The sequence below is a fragment of the Balaenoptera physalus genome, assembly GCF_965194825.1.
Source record: "Balaenoptera physalus genome assembly, chromosome: 6".
In the NCBI taxonomy this organism is placed as follows: Eukaryota; Metazoa; Chordata; class Mammalia; order Artiodactyla; family Balaenopteridae; genus Balaenoptera; species Balaenoptera physalus.
The window spans coordinates 291,417-309,495 of NC_138885.1; the positions used below are offsets into that span (position 1 = coordinate 291,417).

Consider the following 18,079-nt stretch of genomic DNA (forward strand, 5'->3'; position numbering starts at 1 on the left):
CTCTCTTCTCGTTCTGGGACCCCTATAATGTGAATGTTGTTGCGTTTAATGTTTTCCCAGAGGTCTCTTAGGCTGTCTTCATTTCTTTTTATTCTTTTTTCTTTATTCTGTTCTGCAGCAGTGAATTCCACCATTCTGTCTTCCAGGTCACTTAGCCGTTCTTCTGCCTCAGTTATTCTGCTATTGATTCCTTCTAGTGTAGTTTTCATTTCAGTTATTGTATTGGTCATCTCTGTTTGCTTGTTCTTTAATTCTTCTAGGTCTTTGTTAAACATTTCTTGCATCTTCTCGATCTTTGCCTCCATTCTTTTTCCAAGGTCCTGGATCATCTTCACTATCATTATTCTGAATTCTTTTTCTAGAAGGTTGCCTATCTCCACTTCATTTAGTTGTTTTTCTGGAGTTCTATCTTGTTCCTTCATCTGGTACATCTGCCTTTTCATTTTGTCTATCTTTCTGTGAATGTGGTTTTTGTTCCACAGGCTGCGGGATTGTAGTTCTTCTTGCTTCTGCTGTCTGCCCTCTGGTGGATGAGGCTATCTAAGAGACCTGTGCAAGTTTCCTGATGGGAGGGACTGGTGGTGGGTAGAGCTGGCTGTTGCTCTGGTGGGCAGAGCTCAGTAAAACTTTAATCCACTTGTCTGCTGATGGGTGGGGCTGGGTTCCCTCCCTGTTGGTTGTTTGGCCTGAGGCGACCCAACACTGGAGCCTACCGGGGCTCTTTGGTGGGGCTAGTGGTGGACTCTGGGAGGGCTCATGCCAAGGAGTACTTCCCAGAACTTCTGCTGCCAGTGTCCTTGTCCTTACAGTGAGACACAGCCACCCCCCGCCTCTGCAAGGGACCCTCCAACACTAGCAGGTAGGTCTGGTTCAGTCTCCTACAGGGTCACTGCTCCTTCCCCTGGGTCCCGATGCGCACACTACTTTGTGTGTGCCCTCCAAGAGTGGAGTCTCTGTTTCCCCCAGTCCTGTCGAAGTCCTGCAATCAAATCCCGCTAGCCTTCAAAGTCTGATTCTCTAGGAATTCCTCCTCCCGTTGCCACAGCCCCAGGTTGGGAAGCCTGACGTGGGGCTCAGAACCTTCACTCCAGTGGGTGGACTTCTGTGGTATAAGTGTTCTCCAGTTTGTGACTCGCCCGCCCAGCAGTAATGGGATTTGATTTTATTGTGATTGCGCCCCTCCTACCATCTCATTGCGGCTTCTCCAGTGTCTTTGGATGTGGGGTATCTTTTTTCGTGAGTTCCAGTGTCTTCCTGTCGATGATTGTTCAGCAGTTAGTTGTGATTCTGGTGCTCTCACAAGAGGGAGTGAGAACATGTCCTTCTACTCTGCCATCTTGAACCAATCCTCAATAGAGTTTTAAATCGAGGGATCAGTTTTAAAGAGAAAATCAATAGGGAAGAAGACGGCCGTTCTAACAGTGAGATGTTCTTAGCTCTTGGTTCCTATTAGAGACCGAGAAAAGAGGTATAGTATTGCAGTTAAGGGTCCTGGGGTCCTGGCTTTAATTTCCACCTCATCTCTTATTAACTGCATGTCCTTGGATGGCCCCACAAGTCAGTTTATTTGTCCATGAAATGGGCATAGTAATAGTACTCACCTCACAGGGTTGTTAAGAGGGTTAGCTGAGGGGCAAGCACAGTGTGACCAGGACATACGAAGGGCTACTACCAAAAAGAGAAAAAAGACTTAAAAATTGCCAAATTATTATTCCAACCAGAAATGGGGTAAGGTAATCATTCACTAAAGGAGAAATGAGATGAGGAAGAGAGAATGCTGTTTGGGTCTGTTTTTTCCTTACTGCTGTGTAACAAAACACCCTACAAGTAGTGGCTTAGAGTAACAGCAGTTGTTTGTTTTGTTCCTGGATCTACTATTTGAACATGGCCTGATGGAGAAGGCTGCTTTGCTTCGTGCAGAGTTAGCTGGGGGCTCAGAAATCCACTTCCTGAGATGGTCCACTCACACTCTGGCCATTTTCTGGGCTCAGCTGGGTGGAGGGCGGGAGCCTTGGTTCTCTCCACATGAGCCTCTCCACAGGCTGCTTGGGCTTCCTGAGGGCATGGCAACGAGGTGAGTATCCAGGAGGAGTGAGAGATGGCAGTTTCCCAGGCATGGCCTTTAGAAAGCAGTACGGCATCATTCCACTGCATTCTAGTAGCTGAGTGGCCAGAGAGCCCAGATTCCAGGGAAAGAAACCTCTCAATAGAAGAAATATTGAAGAGTCCCTAGACTTTTTTGTTGTTGTTTGTTTGTTTTTTAATATTTATTTATTTATTTATTTGGCTGTGCTGGGTCCTAGTTGCCACGTGCGGGCTCTTAGTTGTGGCATGCAGGATCTAGTTCCCTGACCAGGGATTGAACCCGGGCCCCCTGCATTGAGAGCACAGAGTATTAACCGCTGGACCACCAGGGAAGTCCCAATAGATGTGTTTTTAAACTGCCATAATATGTAGTCCCAAAGCTTGCTCAGATTTGATTTTCCCATGAGTCTTCTGTACATTTGGAAGGGAATGGATGTCACACCAACATCATTGCTGTCCACATCTTCTGATCTATAAATGGTTCCTGTATCAGTGAGTAGTTGACAAAGGAGAAGTCCTGCTAAATTGACATGTTATAGTCTATGTTATAGTTTAAATTATACATATGTCTCTGTGGGGGGAGGCTTCCCTTTATCTTGATGGTGTTTCTCTCAAAGTTTTGTACATGTGTAATAGCTAATGATTAATTCATTGTGCTGTCTGAATCCAGCATCTTGTAATAAGTTAGCATTTGTCATGCTTATTATTGTTACCGAACCAAACTTGGGTCTGCTCACCCATGTGCAGCAAAGCCAATCTACTGACACCGGGTCGTGGTGAAGGGAAGTGCAGCATTTATTGCAGGTGCCAAGCAAGGAGTCCAGGCAGCTAGTGCTTAAAAGGGCCAAACCCCTTGAAAGCTTTCAGGGAAAGTTTTTTTAAAGACAGGGTGAGGGAGGGGGGTTGTGGGGTGTGTGATCAGCTCGTGGGCATTCTTCTGCTCGGCTGGTGGTGCGGTGATTGGGAGTCAGCGTCATCAACCTTCCAGTTCCAGTGAGTCTGGGGTCTATGTGCTTGTGGGCAGCGTGCAGTTAACTTCTCCCACCTGGCGGGGGTTTCAGTATCTGCAAAACAGCTCAAAGGACATGGCTCAGAATATTCTCTACAGCCCTTGAGGAGGAACTAAAGGTCCTTGAGATTGTATAATGGCTAAACTATTATTGTTTTGTGTTGCTTGATGGTTTTCCTTTCTTTCTGCATTTTCTCACTTCTCTTATTAAATTTACTCTTTGGAACTCAGGGAAGGCCTAGGAGGCTACAGGTTTTCTACAGCAAAGAGGCAGGTAGAGGACGTGAGTGGGGGGGGGGGGTGTCTGTTCCGGGAAGGCCCCACGGTGTCCTGCTCACTTACATTATCAGTTATTACCATAATTCTCCAAAAAGGAGTCCAGCGCTATTGATGGCAAGATGGTTCACTCATTCCACTCTCTAAACATTGAGACTTTTTAATTAGGGAGGAAATTTGATTTTATGTTATACACAATAAGTTCACAAGATCATTCATTCTCTCAAGAAATCCTTGATTACTCCTGAGACAAACACAATGTGAGATTTTAGGGTAAATGATAAAATAAGATCAGAGTAAAGTAAAAATAAATGTTATCTAATTTACTAGAAATTACTGTGGTGTCTGGCCCTCTACTTGCATTTATTTAGAGAAGGGACAAGAAAGAAATTTGAGTTTATATTAAGTTATTTTATAATATTTACTTTCTATGAGGCAAATTTATACTCTTTTCTTCTAATAGGCACACAGTTTGTACATGATCATAATATAAGTCTAGTATTTAAAAGGTGTCGATTGGATTTTACTAAAAATAAGGAATAATTCTTTAAAAATACTTAATATATTTTTATACATAGCCTTAGCATGTTTGATTAAATGTTTAAATACTAAAGTAGCAGGGGACTTCCCTGGTGGTCCACTGGTTAAGACTCTGCACTTCCACTGCAGGGGGCGCAGGTTCGATCCCTGGTCAGAGAAGTTCCACATGCCTCGCAGTGCGGCAAAAAAAAAACCACATAAAGTATCAGGGATAAAAGTTGTCATTACCTCCGAAAGGACTAACTTCTATCTGCTTTCCTATTTTAATTGACTGCTTTCTATAAGTTATGGAAGAACTCTTAATTCAGGCTCCAATTTGCATCTGAAGATTAATAGGCATAAGATATGTATATTTATTCACGTTTCTTCACTGCAGATCAGTTTTAATTGTATTTAGCAATGGGGATTTAGTTGATAATTTTTAAGTTCCCCCAGAATTTAACGGTATTCTGTTTCCTGACATATGGAAAACTTCTAAAAAAACTAAACTTCATATTTGCCAAAAGTGCTCTTGACCCAAATTAATCTAGACTGTCCTTGATTTATGGTGAAGGAAGCCAGCCACACTAATTTGACATCCGTGATGTGAACAGCAGCAATGAAAGCAAAGGTCAGTGCTTCCACTGAATTTGCCTTCCTTGCCCTGCTGTGTCTCTTTCTGAATCAAGGCCCTTGGAATTTTGCGCACTTAAGGAACTGTTTGTTTTTCCAACTGATTAATGCATCAGGAACTTGGCTTCATGTAATCATCATTAAACAAATGCTCTGACACTTTTTCTATGGGGATTATCAGAGCTCTGAAATTAGCTACAGATTAGGCATACATAAAAAGCCCTAGCAGTTTTTGTTTGTTTGTTTTAGTTCAGGAACATGCAAGCATTCAGCTTCTAGCAGGAGACCCCTGAACAGCTGCTGGGGCAGTTCTGAGCAGACCCCCGGGGGTACTAACTGGAGGGGCAGCTCTGAGCAGACCCCGGGGGTACTAACTGGAGGGGCAGCTCTGAGCAGACCCCGGGGGTACTAACTGGAGGGGCAGCTCTGAGCAGACCCAGGGGGCACTAACTGGAGGGGCAGCTCTGAGCAGACCCCGGGGGCACTAACTGGAGGGGCAGCTCTGAGCAGACCCCGGGGGCACTAACTGGAGGGGCAGCTCTGAGCAGACCCCGGGGGCACTAACTGGAGGGGCAGCTCTGAGCAGACCCCGGGGGCACTAACTGGAGGGGCAGCTCTGAGCAGACCCCGGGGGCACTAACTGGAGGGGCAGCTCTGAGCAGACCCCGGGGGCACTAACTGGAGGGGCAGCTCTGAGCAGACCCCGGGGGCACTAACTGGAGGGGCAGCTCTGAGCAGACCCCGGGGGCACTAACTGGAGGGGCAGCTCTGAGCAGACCCCGGGGGCACTAACTGGAGGGGCAGCTCTGAGCAGACCCCGGGGGCACTAACTGGAGGGGCAGCTCTGAGCAGACCCCGGGGGCACTACCTGGAGGGGCAGCTCTGAGCAGACCCCGGGGGTACTAACTGGAGGGGCAGCTCTGAGCAGACCCCGGGGGTACTAACTGGAGGGGCAGCTCTGAGCAGACCCCCGGGGTACTAACTGGAGGGGCAGCTCTGAGCAGACCCCGGGGGTACTAACTGGAGGGGCAGCTCTGAGCAGACCCCGGGGGTACTAACTGGAGGGGCAGCTCTGAGCAGACCCCGGGGGTACTAACTGGAGGGGCAGCTCTGAGCAGACCCCGGGGGCACTAACTGGAGGGGCAGCTCTTAGCAGACCCCAGGGGTACTAACTGGAGGGGCAGCTCTGAGCAGACCCTGGGGGCACTAACTGGAGGGCCACGTAGCCCAGGTGGCCTGGGAGTCACTGGTCTATCTTCAGGGACCAGGTTCGGGCAGCTTCATGCTTCACGTTGACCATTACCCAAAGCTGCTTACATCTTGAGAGGCATGTGCAACTTGTAATGTTAGTTTTATCTACCCAGTGCTGTAAAGGACCTGATGCTTAGTGGGGCCTGAGTGTCTGTTAGGCTGAATTGCCTTGAAAATGTAACGACTTTTATGTACCCTGTATTTCCGAATTAGAAAGCATCTCAGAGTGTTAAGATGGATGAACTGATACTTCTAGTAGAGCCTGATTTAGGACAGAGTCTATGAGTTTGGTAAGACAAAACAAAACAAACAAACAAAAAAAACTATGAAGTATTCATCTCACTGTTGGCTGAAGTGATTACTCTGTATAATGACCCTTATCTAGAATTTATATCAGTGGATGTAATTGCCAAAATGAATATCTAGAATTTCCAAATTAATAAGAGAACAGAACAACCCAATAGAAAAATGGGCAAAGAATATGCACAGGCAGTTCATAGGAGAGGAAACCCAAATGGGTACCCATGAGTAGAAGCTCAACCACAAAGAAATGAAAATGAAAATAAAATGAGATACCATTTCACCCCCATCAGGTTGGAAGAAGTTAAAATGTCTGAGAATGCTGTGCTGGTAATCAGATGCTGCTTGTGGAAGGATAAATGGGTCCAAGTGCTTTGGAGGGTGTTTTGGCCGTACATAGTAGAGCTGATATTTTCACTTTGCTGCTAACCAGTAGTTCCACTTCTTGGTTATAGCTGGGGCAGCTCTGGTCCAGATGCATAAGGAGCCCCAGCCAAGGACTGTCCTCACCGCATTGCAGTAGTGAAAGGGTGCAGACAACCTAAACGCTTTCAGCGCGAGAGTAGAGAAACAAGGATGATGTCGTCATACAGTGGACTACTCGTCACTGGTTAAATCGAACGAACAGACCTTCATGGGTCAACCTCAAAAGCATAGTGCTGGGCAAAACTAGCACGTTTTAGAACCATATTGTTGAAAACAAATAATAACTATTATACATTTTATGGGTACATACATATGCGGTGATACTATAAAAATCCATGGATTGATGGTGAATCCAGGTGCGGTCACCCCCCCGGGAAGGCAGGAAGGAGCAGAGGCCCAGGAAGAGGGGGGCGGGGAGCTTCAGCTGTTCTGCGGTGTTTTATTTCTCTAAGAATATGACATGGATTTACCCAAAGCAGAAGATTTGATAGAGGTTGGTAGTGGATAAAGGGATCTTTATTTTATTCTTCTCAATATTTTTCTTTATATTTGGAATATTTCAGAAATGTTTAAAAGGTAATGAGTTTAAAGCCAAATAAAAATGCTCTTGGCATCGTTTTTCAAACCATGTTTGCACTATTACTGTATCCCCCAAATTCCTCCTGACAAGGGGTGATTTCACTTTGCTCCAGCAAATACTCGTTGGGCTCGTCTGTGCAGGACTCTGGGGCTTGGCTGAGGCTGTGCAGGAGAAGCCAGTCGACTCGGCTGTGCCTTCATGGGACTTGGAGCTCCCAGGCAGCCGGGCGCTGGCCGCTGAGGGCGTGGGCCGTGATGGGAAAGCCCACAGCCAGCCCGGCGGGGACGGGCACCTCCCAGAAGGCAGCACGAGAGCTGCCCAAACCCCCTGCGATCTCGCTGTCCCGGAGTCGGAGCCGGGCGCGAGGGGCAGCGCAGCGGGCAGGGGGTCCTCGGAAGGCGGACAGGTGGGGGCCGGCGGCAGGGCCGGGGGGGTGGGGGGGCCGTTGGGCGGGCTGGGCGTGCAGAAGGGCGCGCGCAGCCCCGAGGAGAGGGAGGAGCTGCTGGAAGGGGCCCAGGTGACCTGCCCCCGCCCCGCGCGGGATGCCACCGATCGCCTGGAGGGTTCTGTTCTCCGGCAGACTCGGGCCGCCCGGCGCGCCCCGCAGGAGGAGGGGCCGTCAGGGGAAGCGCAGGGCTCTCCAAGAAGAGCAGGTGGCCTTGTCCCCGTGAGAGCATTTCTCTCCAGCTCCTCTGCTGGTTTGCAGCTTCTAACCAAATAGCCTCCAGCATATTTCGGCCAACGAAACCCACCGTGTGGTTTCTTCAACACGGGCCAGTTCCAGGCGCTGCCGGGGCCAGGGCTTCCCAGGCTGTCCATGACGCCTGCTTCTGCGGCGTCCCCAGGCTCCCCGGGGCCCGTCGTGTGGCAGAGACGCCCTTTTCCGGGGACTGAGCACCTGCAGGTTAAAGCTGCCCGGCTCGACAGGTGGCAGACAGAGCTGTCGTCGGGACGGTGGACCTGCACTGAATCCTGGTTCTGCCGCTAGCCAGCTGTGTCCCCTTGGGCAGGACAGGAGCCCGCGCTGCGCCTTGGTTTCCTCTTCTGTCGGTGGAGAAATCATCTTACCACCTGATAGGATTAGACTAGTTTACTGTCGGCTAGCTGGCACCCGGGAATTACTGTGTGAGCGTTGACTGTCCTCATGGTTGTGATTGTTTATTGCATAACCTGAGTTTCTTTTCCTTGATACCAGAACATCTAGTTAAAAAGAAAAATAATATTTTCCGTTTTTCTTTTTTGCAGCAAAAGCTATGTGATTCCTTTGCAATGCAGTTGCCCTGTAGATTTTGAGTTTCATGTTGCTTTGGTTCGGTCTCATCAAGCCTTTACTGTTGAGCCAACATCAGGTAAGGAGAATTAATTCTCAAGTTGCCAGAGTTCTCAGATTGAAGATGATTTGGAAAGTAGCTCTCAAGTTATGGAAAAGAATAAGCCACATTTGAATATATTATTTTCCAATGTGTAAGAGTAACAGACTTTTTACATGTCTGACATAATGTAAATTGGAACTGGAAATTTGGGAGTAAAAACAGTTTGGGATAATTTGTGTCATGCAGATAATTTTTAATAATGTCCAGGTAAATTTCTCCCAGAGTCAAAACTGGGAAATCAGAAGTTAATCCATTCTAATTCTAGTATTGACTCTTGGTACATCCTTGGTTTTGTAGTCACCTTTAATTCAGGTTCAAATAAAATGAGATTATTTCTTTCCAAGCCTTCAGAATCTTAGTGAAGGGTCTAAGGAATTTGTCTCACAGGTGGCGTGGACCATCTGTCTTTGCACACCCCAAAGGATATAGATCCCAAAGATGCTCTGGACCTCTGAGAGTGAAATCTCCACCTGAACTGATTTCTGCTTCCCAGTTTCTGTCTCTTGACGTTTAGGTTTCAGATTTAAATATCTGCCCACTGTGATCTGCTGTGAATGCTAAAATAGTTTTGTGTTTATTTTGTATCTTTTTCTCATTTTTGAAGTATAGTTGACACATAAAATTATTATCTTTTTAAAGTGTACAATGTGATGATTTGACGTATGTACACATTGTGAAAGGATTCCTTCATTGAGTTAATTAATATATCCATCACATCACATAGTTACTTTTTTTTTTTTTTTTGGTGAAACATTTAAGTTCTACTCTACTCTTAGCAAATTTCAATTATACAGTATGATGTTACCAACTATAGTCACCGTGTTTTATGTTAGGTCCTCAGACCTTATTCACCCTGCAGTTGGAAGTCTACACCCTTTTACCAACCTCTCCTTTTTCCCTCCCCCCTCAGCCCCTGGAAATCACTTTTCTACTCTCTGTTTCTAAGAATTGGACTTTTTTCTTTTAGATATGCATATAAACGATACCATGCAGTCTTTGTCTCTGTCTGGCTTATCTTACTCAGCCTAATGCCCTCCAGGTTCATACATATTGTCGTAAACGGCGGGGTTTCCTTCTTTTTTACGGCTGAATAATATTCCATTGTATATGTGTACCACATCTTCTTTTCCGTTCAACTGTTGATGGACACAGATTGTTTCCATACCTTGGATATTGTGAATAATGCTGCAATGAACATAGGAGTACAGCTATCTTTTCAAAATAATGATTTCATTTCCTTTGCATATTATACCCAGATGTGGGATTGCTGGACCATATGGTAGTTCTATTTTTTTAACGTTTTGAGGAACCTCCATACTGTTCTCCGTAGTGGCTGTGCCAGCTTGTATTTCCAACAGTGAACAGGGCTCCCTTTTCTCCACACCCTCACCAGGATTTGTTATCTCTTCTTTTTGATAATAGCCATTCTAATAGGTGTGAGGTGATATCTCATTATGTTTTTTATTTTATTTTTATTTGCATTTGCCTGATGATTAGTGTTGTTGAACACGTACCTGTTGGCCATTTGTATATCTTCTTTGGAAAAATGTCTATGCAGGTCCTTTGCTCATTGAAAAAATTGGGTTATTTGGGTTTTTCTGCTGTTGGGTTATATGAGATCCTTGTATATCTGGGTTATTAATGCCTTATTGGATATGTAGTTTGCAAATAATTTCCTTCCATTCCATAGGTTGCCTTTTCATTTTGTTGATGGTTTCCTTTACTGTGCAGAAGCTTTTGAATTTGATATAGTCTCACTTGTTTATTTTTGCTTTCGTTGCTTTTGCTTTTGGTATCAAATCCCCAAAATCATTGCCAAGACCAGTGTCAGGGAGCTTTTTTCTGTGTTTTGTTCTAGGAGTTTTATGGTCAGGTCTTACATTCAAGTCTTTAATCCACTTTGAAATCATTTTTTTTAATGTTTTAAATTTTTATTGAAATACTGTTGATTTACAGTGTTGTGTTAGGGTAGGGTGTACAGCAAAGTGATTCAGTTATACATTCATATATATATTCTTTTTTAGATTATTTTCCCTTATAGGTTATTACAAACTATTGAGTAGAGTTCCCTGTGATATACAGTAGGTCCTTGTTGGTTGTCTGTTTTATATACAGTAGTGTGTACATGTCAATCCCAAACTCCTAAGTAATCCGCTTCCCACATTCACTTTTGTATGTGGTATAAGATAGTGGTTCAGTTTTGTTCTCTTACATGTGGCTGTTCAGTTTTCCCAACACTATTTATTGAAGAGACTGTCCTTTCCCCTGTGCATGTTCTGGGATCCTTTGTTGCCAATTAGTTGACCACGTATGCATGGGTATATTCCTGGGCTCTCTATTCTTTTCCATGAATCTATTTGTATATTTTTATGTCAATATCATTCCATTTTGATTACTGTAGCTTTGTGATAGGATCTGAAATCACAAAGCATGATGCTTTAGCTCTGTTCTCTCCCAAGATTGTTTTAGCTATTCTGAGTCTTTTGTGATTCCATACAAACTTTAGGATTGTTTGTTCTATTTCTTTTTTTTTTTTTTTAAAGATTTTTATTTATTTTTTTTATTATTATTTTATTGATTGATTGATTGCTATGTTGGGTCTTCGTTTCTGTGCGAGGGCTTTCTCTAGTTGCGGCAAGTGGGGACCACTCTTCATCGCGATGCGCGGGCCTCTCACTATCGCAGCCTCTCTTGTTGCGGAGCACAGGCTTCAGACACGCAGGCTCAGTAATTGTGGCTCATGGGCCCAGTTGCTCCACAGCATGTGGGATCCTCCCAGACCAGGGCTCGAACCCATGTCCCCTGCATTAGCAGGCAGATTCTCAACCACTGCACCACCAGGGAAGCCCTGTTTGTTCTATTTCTATGAAAAGTACCGTTAGAAGTCTGATAAGGTTGCATTGAATTTGTATATCTCTTTGGATAGCATGGACATTTTAATAATATTAATTCTTCCAATCCATGAACATGGAATATCTTTCCATTTATTTGTATCTTCTTCAATTTCTTTCATCAATGTCTTATAGTTTTCAGTGTACAGGTCTTTCACTTCCTTGGTTAAATTTATGCCTCATCACAAGAAGAATTTTTTCTTTTCTTTTTATTGTATCTATTTGAGATAATAAACGTTAATTAAACCTATTGTGGTCATCGTTTCACAAATATGTAAATCAAACCATCATGCTGTGTACCTTAAACTTATACAGAAATATATGTCAATTATTTTTCAATAAAACTGGAAAAAATTTATTCCTAGGTATTTTATTCTTTTTGTTGCTATTGTAAGTGGGATTTCTTTTTGGTTTTTGTTTTTAATTTTTATTTTATTTTTGGCTATGTTGGGTCTTTGTTGCTGCACGTGGGCTTTCTCTAGTTGCGGCGAGCGGGGGCTACTCTTCATTGCGGTGTGCGGGCTTCTCATTGCAGTGGCTTCTCTTGTTGCGGAGCACGGGCTCAAGGGCGTGCGGGCTTCAGCAGTTGTGGCATGCGGGCTCAGTAGTCGTGGCTCGCGGGCTCCAGAGCGCAGGCTCAGTAGTTGTGGTGCACGGGCCCAGCTGCTCTGCAGCATGTGGGATCCTCCCAAACCAGGGATCGAACCCATGTTCCCCGCATTGGCAGGCGGATTCTTAACCACTGTGCCACCAGGGAAGTCCCCAGTGGGATTGTTTTCTTAATTTCACTTTCTGATGATTTGTTGTTGGTGAATAGAAACACAACTGATTTTTCTATATTGATTTGTATCCTGCAACTTTACTGACTTTTTAAATTAATTCTAACAGGTGTTTTTGGCGGAGTCTTTAGGGTTTTCTGTAGTTTTCTGAAGCACCGTGCCTGGGATCTGGGAAGATAAAAGAGCTCTGGGGCCTGTTGTCTGCCTTAGGGGCTTGCAGTCTAGTAGGGAGACTGGTAGACATAGCAGGGTGACAGCTGGGGTGGCACCCGAGGACCACAGCGTGATGGAGTCCGGGGGTGGAGGCTCTTGCGGGTGGAGCGTCAGGAGGAGTTTGCTGTAACACGTAGGCTGACGCAGGCGTTGAGGTTTTATTTATTGAGCTGGGAACACCTGTCATGAGCAGGCGCTTGCTTTGGTGAGACTGAGTAGGGGAGACAGACGGCAGAGAGATGGTTTCAGGGGTGGGAATCAGCAGCTGAAAGAAGACTTGGAGGAAGGGCTTTCCAGGCTGGGGAACGGCGATGCCAAGGCCCTGGGGTGCCGGAGCCCGTGTCTGGGGATTGGAGCAGAGGCCGCTCTCCTCCACGTGAGCCCGATGTCCCCGTCGCTCAGACAGCTCCTTGTGCTTCACTTGCCTCCCCAAGGCTTGCTCTGTATTCATGCCACGACTTGAGAGTTTATCTTCACTTGCTTATTTCTTTTTGTTTGCTATCCCGACTAGCATGTAAACCCTGGGAACTCCGGGACTTTGCTTTGTTTATTGCTGTATCTCAAGTGCCTAAAAGAGTGCCTGGCACCCAGCAGTGCTCAGTGAATGCTTGGATGGCTGAATGAAAGGGCTGTGCGGTTGACACAGAGAGCAAGGCAGAGGGTGGGCCAAGATTCAGAGGCCATGGATGGGAAGGGGGGATGCCAGGCATTTATGAGGGTGTGTACAAGGCCTCTGCAGGGACCATAGAAAGACCCGATGCACCGGGACAGAGGGAACCACCTAGAAAGCAAACCAGAGAGCCTTCAGTGGAAGTCAGAAACATTAGCCCCTCTCACACTTAGGGCATTGACCCACCCTCCCTCCCTGCCTTTTATTTTCCTTTCCGTGTTTGTTGAACACTTACTGGGTTCCAAGTGCTGCTGGCACCAGAGACACAAAGGAGAAATGAACATCGTGTGATATCTGACTTTGGAGAGAACAGTCATCCATCCTGAAGATTTGAAAGGAGAGAATCAAATTACACAAAAATATAGGGAACTGAATAATTTGGACACAAACTTTTATGTGTGTTCCTTGCTTTTCCTTGTGGCTTACAGCATGAACATTGACATGTGGGAATTAGCTTAAAGATTATGGTTTTGGGAATTCACTTCTGAGTCAGCAACGCTGATTGATAGGTATATGTTTATATAACTGACACAATCGATTTATTATTATAAAGGATTAAGGTAGTAGTTGGATAAATAAGATCAATGTAAATGTGCAGAAGTTGATTCACGTGTATTTAATGAAAAGACTATATAAAGATAATAGAAATACTGGTGTTTCTCACGGGAACAGTGTATTTGTGTGTGTGTGTGGTGTGTGTGTATGGTGTGTGTGGTGTGTGTATGGTGTGTGTGTTTGTATGGTGTGTGTGTGTGTGGTGTGTGTGTTTGTATGGTGTGTGTGTGTGTGTGTGGTGTGTGTGTGGTGTGTGTGAGTGTATGGGGTGTGTGTGGTGTATGTATGGGGTGTGTGTGTGTATAGTGTGTGTGTGTGGTGTGTGTGTGGTGGATGTGAGTGTATGGGGTGTGTGTGGTGTGTGTGTATGGGGTGTGTGTGTATGGTGTGTGTGTGTGTGTGTGGTGTGTGTGTGGTGTGTGTGAGTGTATGGGGGTGTGTGGTGTATGTATGGGGTGTGTGTGTATGGTGTGTGTGTGGTGTGTGTGTGGTGTGTGTGAGTGTATGGGGTGTGTGTGGTGTGTGTGTATGGGGTGTGTGTATGGTGTGTGTGGGGGGTGTGTGAGTGGGGTGTTTGTGAGAGTGTATGGGGGTGTGTGTGTATGGTGTGTGTGTGGTGTGTGTATGGTGTGTGTTTGTGTGTGGTGTGTGTGAGTGTATGGGGTGTGTGTGGTGTGTGTGTATGGTGTGTGTGGGGGGTGTGTGAGTGTATGGGGTGTGTGTGTGAGTGTATGGGTGTGTGTGTGTGTGGTGTGTGTGGGGGGTGTGTGTGGGGGGTGTGTGAGTGTATGGGGTGTGTGTGTGAGTGTATGGGTGTGTGTGTGTGTGGTGTGTGTGTGGTGTGTGTGTGGTGTGTGTGTGGTGTGTTTGTGGTGTGTGTGAGTGTATGGGGTGTGTGTGGTGTGTGTGTATGGGGTGTGTGTGTATGGTGTGTGTGTGGTGTGTGTGTGGTGTGTGTGTGTGGTGTGTGTGTATGGTCTGTGTATGGTGTGTGTGTGTGTGGTGTGTGTGGTGTGTGTGTGGTGTGTGTGTGTGGTGTGTGTGGTTTGTGTGTGTGTATGGTGTGTGTGTGGTGTGAGTGTATGGGGTGTGTGTGGTGTGTGTGTGTATGGGGTGTGTGTGTATGGGGTGTGTGTGTGAGTGCATGGGGGTGTGTTTGTGTGGTGTGTGTGAGTGTATGGGGTGTGTGTGTGTGTGTGTGGTGTGTGTGTGTATGTGTGTGTGTATGTGTGTGTCAGCCTCTTTGCCGGGACTTGGCAGGAAGAGAACGCATCACGTTTTCTCATGTCTTTCCTCCCAGGAATAATACCAGCGAACGGGAAGATGGATGTGACAGTGACGTTTACCCCCTTTCAGTGTGGGATCGCACAGATAAAAGTGCAGCTGTGGATTTCACAGTTCAACTCTCAGCCATACGAGTGTGTCTTCACCGGCACGTGCTACCCCAACATGGCTTTAAAGTACGGCCGCCTGGGGGGGCTTCTGTGTATTCTTCAAACTTTTTCAAAACCCCAGGTTTTCCTTCCTTTCATTCTGTGTTTCTTTCTTGTAGCAGAATGCCATCAAAAGTGTACTTAATATGCCTTAAACTAATATACTGTTTTATGTCAATTCTATGTCAGTTTTAAAAACTTATTTAAATGATGAACCTTCATAAAATACACTTAAGATACAACAGCAATGCAGAGGATATCTCTGCACTTGTAGCAGTAGTTGCTTCTGGCAAGAGGGGAAGAGATGACTGAGGAAAGGAAAATGTCACAGTATAAACCCCAACCTTGGAAAACCCTTACAAATATTTTGAAAATGATAAAGAAAAAGTTTGATTTTCTCCTCTCCCCTTCATGCACAGGTACACATCACACAGTAACATCATTAGGCATATTAAATAAAGTGGAGTAACAATCTAGTATCTGAATAAGAACTAGCTCCATGGTTTATTATATATTTATGTTATTATTTTTTTTTCTAAAAAGCCAAAGCAGCTTAAGTCAACTATAGAATATTCATGTGGCCCGCTGAGCCCAAATCTTGCAAGTTCCCACGGTAGAACTAAATGAGTCAGCCGATGAAGAAGTAGCGTTGGATGTAAATGGAAACCAGCGCTCATTCTCCTGGCGTCAGTTACTGGCCGAGCAGAACGCCACTGGCCAGCTCGCGTCACGTCCTGCGACTCTCAGACCGCCTCCTTGGCGCCATCGCCTGAGGGGGACGTTGACTTGTCCCTCTTTGACTCTGACTTCCACAGACGTGTTCGTACATACGATGGCGCTTTGCGCGGCCCAAGTTCCGTGCAGGAGCGGGAGCAGACCTTTTCTAACTGATGTTTTGGTTTCCCAACTGGAGTTTAATATCTTGTTTAGAGCACTCTTGATGTTTTCAAGGACTGTGTCTCCCCAGGCTGCAGGTGGGGCTAGAACAGACATTCCACCAGCAAGGAGAAAAATGACCCAGCTGCAGTGTGTTCTGGAGGCGTCATAGGTTGCTTTTTTGTTTCAGAGTTGGGTGCATGATGAATGCACTCACATATGTCCTGACTTTGGCACTGCCAATCCCACGTAACTCTTCAGTTTCTCGTTTTCTCATTTCCATCCTTAACACTAGCAATTAGACTTCCTAAGGAGACTGGGTTTTTTGCCGTTGCTGTTAATTTTCATTGGAGTGTGGTTGCTTTAGGAGACTGGTTTTTAACACCCTCAGAAATTTGGGGTTGTTTCCCAGATATTTACGGCAGAGGTGGTGTCAGAGCTCTGTTAAGATGCAGATGCCGGGCCACAGCTCACTCGTCCCTGCACCTCACAGCGCGTCAGTCAGTGTGGACAGGTTCTCCCGTGCCGTAACCTTTCAGGACCCTCACACAGGCCACGTTAAGTTTGGGATCGCAGGCCTATGGCCCGTGTTGTGCAGTGGGGCCGGGTCAGTAGGCGCTAGGCCAATGCACCTGGCATGTCAGAATGCATGAATGGTCGCAATCTCTCCTCTTACCTCTGTAACGTCATGGACACGTGTCATCCCACAAACACGTGTTCACACATTCTTGCTTAAGGAAATGCTTTCATGGGTAGCATTTATAAACATACGTGATTCCACTACATCTCATGATAAATGAGCAGTTTCTGCAGACATGGAAGCAGCCATGTCTATACCTGCCTATGTTTAAAGCAGTTTTCATTCACAGTAAAGATCTCAAACGTTAACCTGAATCACTTTATTTTAAAGATCTTGCTACAAACAGTGGGCAAAATTATTCTTTTACTAGGAACATAAATCAATGTAAGAGTTTTTAAATGTGGTAAGTAAATTTAGCTGTGGAAAACCAACAGCCCAGAAATGAATTATGCTGGACGCTGAGAGCATTTTTCAGCCTGTCCTGTTTTCCACTTGCTATGTTCTTTGAGAACATAAGGAAAACAGCCATCGAACAACTGTTTGTATATGATTATGCTCTGGTATCCTGACCTTGCGTTTATTTTAGTAAACCACTGTTTTAGCACTCAGATTGATTTTTAGTTTAGATATAGTATTGATATTTAATGGAGTGTAAGTCATGGTATTATTGGAAAGAACTAAAATTAGGAGCCTTGAGTTGTTGCATTACATACTAATTTAATAATCTGTTTTCAACTCTAGCTTAGAAGAATTTGAAAGATTAAATACTCTTTCTAGGAAAGTAGTTGTTCCTCCAGAAAAGGCAAGGACACATGTACATTTTCACCGACTGCCAGCAAAGGCAAAGCCTCCCAAGATTAAGGTAAAGTGGGTGTTATGTGAACCACGATGGAAGGAATGACAGAGAAGGCAAATAATGACTTTTCCCTCCTGGTTTGGTCTCAGGAAATCGAATATCAGAACTTGAGATTTCCAGTAGATTTATCGAATCCATTTGCTGTGGCAACTGTTCTAAACCAAGAACCAGGAAAATTGAAGATTAAAGAATTAAGAGAAGGTAAGCAGTTGGTCCTCCGTAAGTCAGCCCCTGGGCAGAATCTGCAGCAGCAGCAAAACTCAGTTAGATCGCTGTTATGTTTTGCCATTAGAAATGTGTTTTTCTCTCAGCCAGTGATTCTGATTTGATTACTGGTATAATCGTGTTTGCTCCCTCCCTCAGTTTTTTTGTTTTGTTTTGTTTGGTTTGGTTTTTTAAATTTTTTTTATTTTTTCTTTGTTTTATTTTTTTTGTTTGTTTTTTTTATTTATTTTATTTTTTCCTCCCTCAGTTTTGGACCAAGGCACTGAGGTTTCAAAAACAAGACAGATGAAGGAAGCACTCTTTGAACAGAAAGTCAGACAGGACACTTACGAAGAGCTCAAAAATCACCTTAAGTGGTAAATATTGCGCAATTATTTGCATCAAGTGTCGGTGTTTTTGGTAATGGCTTTTTATCCATGAGACACAATGAAATGTAATACCTTTTTATGCCCTCTGGAAAATTTGATTATTCTCTCCCTTTAATGGACCTTCTGTTTCAGAGTGAAGTTTCTATTGGGAATAAACTAATGTGACCAAACCATGCTGCTT

At 45.0% G+C, this 18,079-nt stretch overlaps 1 protein-coding gene across 6 annotated transcripts in view; it reads left to right on the forward strand.

Annotated features, from left to right (window-relative positions):
- The window catches only part of CFAP221 (cilia and flagella associated protein 221), an 84,569-nt gene that overhangs the window by 35,355 nt on the left and 31,135 nt on the right, over window positions 1-18,079 (forward strand). For 3 of the 6 annotated variants that reach the window (XM_082465982.1, XM_082465981.1, XM_082465983.1), the window contains exons 7-11: window positions 8,325-8,428; window positions 14,861-15,020; window positions 17,191-17,311; window positions 17,395-17,524; window positions 17,778-17,886. In XM_082465982.1, coding sequence (XP_082322108.1) covers window positions 8,325-8,428; window positions 14,861-15,020; window positions 17,191-17,311; window positions 17,395-17,524; window positions 17,778-17,886 — 624 coding nt within the window. Of the gene's footprint in view, window positions 1-6,619; window positions 7,486-8,324; window positions 8,429-14,860; window positions 15,021-17,190; window positions 17,312-17,394; window positions 17,525-17,777; window positions 17,887-18,079 lie in introns of those variants that run through there. The other 3 variants (XM_082465984.1, XM_082465980.1, XM_082465985.1) reach the window with 2 other exon arrangements.